The sequence below is a fragment of the Balaenoptera borealis genome (assembly GCF_965194805.1).
Source record: "Balaenoptera borealis genome assembly, chromosome: 13".
NCBI lineage: Eukaryota > Metazoa > Chordata > Mammalia > Artiodactyla > Balaenopteridae > Balaenoptera > Balaenoptera borealis.
This window is the reverse complement of record NC_138870.1, coordinates 102,344,395-102,351,049: the sequence shown is the minus strand read 5'-3', so window position 1 is coordinate 102,351,049 and position 6,655 is coordinate 102,344,395. Positions and strand designations below refer to the sequence as shown.

General features: G+C 37.0%; 1 protein-coding gene across 1 annotated transcript in view; it reads right to left on the bottom strand.

Annotated features, from left to right (window-relative positions):
- The window catches only part of ATXN10 (ataxin 10), a 153,359-nt gene that overhangs the window by 89,866 nt on the left and 56,838 nt on the right, over positions 1–6,655 (bottom strand). Inside the window, exons 8-9 of the mRNA XM_082350835.1 lie at positions 1,937–2,045; positions 5–174 (exon numbers count right to left, since the gene is read on the bottom strand). Coding sequence (XP_082206961.1) covers positions 5–174; positions 1,937–2,045 — 279 coding nt within the window. The remainder of the gene's footprint in view (positions 1–4; positions 175–1,936; positions 2,046–6,655) is intronic.

The following is a 6,655-nucleotide window of genomic DNA, read 5'->3' as shown; positions in this document are numbered from 1 at the left end:
GTACCTTGTCTTGGTTATCTTTATTCTTGTAACACAGATTTCCAATCAGACGAATGAGATGAGACTTGAAGCCCTCAGCCATATTTGAGATGTCACCGTCTGCTTTTATGCAAGCACAGGTGCTGAAGATGTTTACGGTGTCACTGCCAGCTACATGAATCACTTGTAAAAGTTCTATGACAAAAACAATAAACTTCATTTTCCACAGAAAAATTTTTATTTTTACGTTTTGTACTAGATTCCCATAAATAAATATAATATATTTTAATGGATTAAAATAAAATACAGGTAGAGTACCGAAAGCTTTCTTTAAAATAACAATTAGAAGGCTCTTCTGCTTTTGCTTTAGAATTTTTCATGGCTCTAGTTTTGCAGATAAGCCAAAATGATTACCCCACCTGGACTTTCCACAAAGAAAAGTTAGCTAAAAATTTTCTACCATCTTTCCTAGTAAAAGGTTTCCAATTCCAACTTCTTTATGAAGGAACTCATGTGACAACTACAGTCAGCTAAGTCTAACCTGCAACACCTATCTGAAATGAGCCATATGACAAAAACCAAGAAGCATGTTGACTTTTTTTCTCATTGTCCAGATAATCAGAAGGCAGCATGTGTTCCCCATTAATCTATTTTGGCTACCCTCAGAAGAAATAACTTAACATTGTTATACTCTATGAAATGCTTGTAGGCAGCCTATGAAAGTAGACAATCTTCCAGAAGCTTTATTAAATGTTTTCACATTATCTCATTTAACACTCTCAATAAAGTTACTAAAAGGCAGGTCACTTTCCCAATTTTATAATGAAGAAATTGGGCTCAGAGAAGTAATTGGGCAGAGTTGGGCTGACAACCCATGTTTGCCCTGGCTCCAAACACGTGCTTTTCCCACGATGATTCAGTTTCTCAGGTTTGTGATGCCTTATTTTAATTATCACTGGAAGCACCGCATTCAAAATAAAACACTGATATGCGATTCTAAATATCTCCTAAAGCTCACTGCTAACTCATCTATCCATCTAGACACCAATTCATCTTTCTTAGCATATGGGTCTCCAGAATAAGTATAATCTTTTTTTTAAAGAAAAAAATAGCAAACACTGAAGAGCAACCATAAGCATGGCTAAGCACAAGGAACAGGTTGTAGATGAATTATTTTGCAAACAGCTTTTTAGCAAAGATGGGAATATTTCAAGCAATGGCTTCTTGTTTAAAACAGTTTTCTCATAAGAACAGAATACATAATTATCAGTACTAGGGGTAAAGCAATATTCTTCATGTTCCATAAGTGTAACTGGAAAAATTTACTAACAAATCTGGTAAAGCTATAGGAGCATGAAAATCGCCAACATCATCGAAACCCCATCACTGTCATAACCCCCCCATCACTGTCGTAACTGCCCCCCTCCATCATCACCATCACAACCACTACTGATGGAACACCCACTATGGGCACCCTGTGTAACAGGATTAATATCCTCATCAGCTGATTAGGCATCACAAACAGCAGGTAAGTGGCAAAAGCCTGAGCTGTTACCAAAACACTGTGATTCCTTTCAAGAAAAAATATTCCAAAAAATCTCAAAAATATACTAATACACTGAAAATTCAGGATCTGTGTTTGAACTTATACTACAGTATGACAAGTCAAAGATTTTTTAGTTAAAAATAACATGGGGACTTCCATGGTGGTCCAGCGGTTAAGACTCCACGCTCCCAATGCAGGGGGCCCAGGTTCAATCCCTGGTCAAGGAACTAGATCCCGCATGCATGCCACAATTAAAGATCCCTCATGCTGCAACCAAAGATCCCACACGCTGCAACCAAAGATCCCGCATGCTGCAGCTAAAGACCCGGCGCAGCCAAATAAATAAATAAATAAAACATATATAAATACATAAATAAATAAATAAAATAATATGTGCGATATTTCACTCACCAATCACTCTTTCCAGCAAGCCAGGAAAAACCTGTAGATAGCCGAGCAGGTCAGTATTAGCAGTCATTTCACAAAGGACATCAAGAAGCCTAATTGTAGCCAGTGCCTCCTAAAAGGAAAAGAAAATATGACTTTTAAGGCAAGCTAAATGATTTGACTATTATTAAGTAACTGTAGGAGAATGAAATATTACAAAAAATATTCAAGAGACAGTGCTTGTAACATCTAAACAGAGAACCAGAACTATCAAGAACAAAACAGAAGTATTAAACATGTACAGGAATAATCATTTTCACCAACAGCAGACATCTGCTATCAAGAATGCAAGATTATGTGTCATTATGTGTCTTCTTGGAGCAAAGAGTCAGAAAAGTTCTTATTCAAGCAAAAATACCTTCCAACAGTGGAATAAATGTTCAAAATTACTAGCTATGTACATAACATTTATGCAAATACTTTCTTTTTAAAGCGTTCCCAGCAAGCAAGTTCTACTTTAAAGATACAAATATCCCATGAAATACATTAATTTCTTGTCCACAGGAATCCTGTAAAATGCTGTGGTTGAAAGAACTTCAGCTGCAATAACTTGGATTATTTCTGGGTGAATATAAACCTATATGCAATATCTTGGTAGCTTAGAAAAGATACTTGAAAATGTTAGTTCACATAACTACTAAGTAATTTGTTATCAAATAGAGTACATGATCAAGAAACTACCAGCTACCAACTGCATGGCATTAGGTAGTCTAAATATAATTTTAAAATGTAACTTTTGCACAGATTTTTTTACTTCATTTTTATAGTACACATTATTTGACAAAATGTGGTAAATAATATAAATTTAACCGTTTATTATCTCACATAATGTTCTTCAAAAGAAAAACAAGTTATTTCCTTTTTAAAATTCTAAATGTGTATTTATTATTCTCCAATTAGGAGACAGTATTTTTTTTTTTAAAGATTTCTTTGATGCAGACCACTTTTAAAGTCTTTATTGAATTTGTTACAACATGCTCTATGTTTTGGTTTTTTGACCACGACGCATGTGGGATCTTAGCTCCCCGACCAGGGATCGAACCCACACCTCCTGCACTGGAACGCAAAGTCTTAACCACTGGACCACCACGTAAGTCCCCAGGAGATAATATTTTAATATAGTATTCTGAAATCTCAAATAGCAAGAAACACACATTTTTTTGTGTCTTTAATTTTGTTTAATAGCTTTCGCTTGCTAGTTTAAAAGTTAGGAGAAAATATCTAGATTAGAAGTCTGTTTAGAAGACTGGAGCAAATCCATTAACTTATTTAGCACAGCGTCTGCATCCTCTTTTATTAAATGAGTAGTTGCCCAGACGGTCAACTTCGGATACCAATTCTCCTTCAAGAAATGGCTGATTGGCTGTAAGTCTGGGGCAGAGCACATACGAGATGACCCTGGACACCTTGTCATACCAGAGAGCAAGGCAGCTATCAGAGTCTCCTCGGATCATGTCAGAAGGAATCAGAAGCAACTTGAAGAGGCTCCCCCGGCCAGCAATGGCACGTGAAACCATTAGGAAGAATTACTGCTAAAATGGACTGAAAACAAATCCAGTGGTTTACAAGCCATGACTTCATAATAACAATTAAAGTAAAACTAAACAACTCACTCATCAACTTTGTATGATGCCATAAAACCAGCTCAATACTTTGAAGACAGGTAATCAAAGGGGGGGGGGATCAACCAGTTATTCTGTTTTTCTTAATCAAAATGAACCTTGCATAACCTAATAGTTTATTAGAAGTTTCTCTTTATAAAATATTCCAGCTAAAAAATGAAAAATGAATGATAGAGTCCAAATACCACCATTTCACAACCTGCAAAGAATTAATGGGGGCTTCCCTGGTGGCGCAGTGGTTGAGAATCTGCCCGCCAATGCAGGGGCACAGGTTCGAGCCCTGGTCTGGGAAGATCCCACATGCCATGGAGCAACTGGGCCCGTGAGCCACAATTACTGAGCCTGCGCGTCTGGAGCCTGTGCTCCGCAACAAGAGAGGCCGCAATGGTGAGAGGCCCGCGCACCGCGATGAAGAGTGGTCCCCACTTGCCGCAACTAGAGAAAGCCCTCGCACAGAAACGAAGACTCAACACAGTCATAAAATAAAATAAAATAAAAAAGAACGTGAATTTCTTTAAAAAAAAAAAAAAGCAAACTGGGCTATTCATTAAAAAAAAAAAAAAAAAAAAGAATTAATGGATCTAGGCAATAGTCATTAACAACTGCTAACATTACAAAGAGAGACAACCAGACATTATATGACTCTTGATGAAAGTACTTATCACCAACAATGAAATATACTAGAAAGAGGAAAAAAAAAAAGACCTAACCCAAATCCGAATAAGCCTCTGGAAGGAATTATCCTTCACAGGAAATGCAAGGAAAAGAGGGGGTATGTTAAACCCCACCATGGAGATATCCTCATCAAAAAGGAAACTGTAGGAAACTGTACAGGTGAAACACTCCAGTTCAACAGAAAATGAGCAAAGGTGGAAAAAAAAGAGAGGAGGAGGAAGAGGAAAGGGGAACCTAGTCAAAGGAGATTTAAGATACAGCAGCCAATTGCAATGTATGCCCTTATATCCTGATTCAAAGAAATAAACTTGAAAAAGAATATTAGACAATGGGGAACATTTGAATACTGTTCATTTGATATTAAAATTTTATTAAGTTTTCAGATGTGTTAACTGTATTTTACTTATGTATGAAGACTCCTTATCTTTTAGAGACACATGTAAACTATTAACTGATGAACTATGTGGGAGCCCTCTTTGAATCAGGGGCAACTGGCATAAGAATGGGTGGGATTGTTGATGAAACAAGAATGGGGATGAAAAGGAAGTTCCAGGATAGAATATATAGTATATTGTGTCTCAAAAAAGCAACAAAATGTATAGGTGTGTATATACAAAAAACTTTCAGAGGGAAAAAAGTATACGCTGATATATCTGTAGAAAATAGATGGGGGGGGGATGGGTGAAAAAGATGAGTTCTTAACCTTCTGTTCCACAGCATTTGGCTTGAATTATTTTTTCTTACAACAAAGAAAATATTTCATAAGAAAGGCAAGTTTCACTACAGCAAGTGACAAGACTGAGACTCAAGATAAAGCTAAACTGACTCTTCAATCTTAAAAAATAAGCATACTACAGCTGACAAAAACACACCAAAAACTGGAAACAAATAGTACGCCAAAATTTACCAAAGGACAGAAACAGGTATGTTAATATGAGAACCTAAGAGTATTTGTATAAAGGAACACACGAATAAAACCTCAGAATTTTAAAGCCAAACAATTAAATAAATTTAAAAACTGATGCTATTAAAAACATCTATTTTCATTCTGATTTTTAGGTCATAGCATCATGAGAACTTTATTGGACGTCCTGTCCTAAAAATATCACAAATGGGTAAATGCAGTGGTTTGCTGGTAAACTGGCAGTGGATTCAGCAGTGAATGGTATAAACACTTCTACCGTGGCTGACTTCAAACTACCAAGCTCACAAATTTCTGCATATTAATTAATAACTGACTCTCAGAGGTTGGTAGAGGCCAGCTCCGATACACTATGAGGTTTATGGTATATTTAATATTGAGGTACAGGTCCTTCTTAAATACTACTATGGCTTTTTTCTAAACTTCAACCTTAAAGGATACCATATATACATTAACAAGTACAAGTCATGAGTATATAGATCAATGAATTTTCAAAAAGTTAACTATTTGGGCTTTTCAAAAAAAAATAACTATCTACAATTTTCTATCTATTAATGCATAATAATTCCTCCCACCTTTAAAGAAAGAAGTGTAAAAAATATAACTTTTCCTAAACATAAAAAGTTACATCAGGTAACTTCTTGGTAAAATATTGAAATCATCTATACTTTGAATATAAGTGCCTTGAAAAAGTTCAAATCTGTGATTTAACAAGTACTAAGTGTACTTCATTTTCTGTCTCCTGGAAAATTCCTTTTTGAAACTTCCTTGAAGCACAGCTCGCTGCTCCTCCTGCTGGAAACAGAGGCAACTCTATCTCCAGAAAGAGAAGCAGCCTACAAGTAAAGCTTTCTGCTACCACAGAAAGGAGAATTAAAATACTGACCTTACCGCGAGACCTGACATGGCCTCTCTGATCCAGCACAGAAAATCAACAGCAAAGCAACCTTGAAGAAAGTATTTTCACAAAGAAGGAAATACCCTTACATGGCAGAACAAGCATAATCACGGCCTACATTTACTGTGGGAGTTAACAGGTCCGCAGTGTCACACACAGCCCTCCAGGAAATGCTGTGGGTCAGGGTCCACCTTCCCTACCTTCCCATCTGGAGACAGCAAGTGGACGGGCCTGTCAAAGGGCAGCCTGCTCACCTATTCCCGCCTCTGCGCCCAAGTGATTACCTCTCTACTCACCATTCCTATCAGCACGGAAATAACCTCTGTGATGTTTTCGAACACGCTGAAATCGACACTCGAGGTATATAATTCATATGCAATAAAATATGTCCATCTGAAGAGTAGGGTTGTGTCACTGTACACAGCTACGTATAACACTTCTATTACCCAAAACGTTCCTTCATGTCCCTCGACAATCAATTCCACCCCTCCACTTCCAGCCCGGGTGACAGCTGATCTGCTTTGTTACAATCGATAAGTTTTGCCCGCTGTAGAATTTCACAGAGA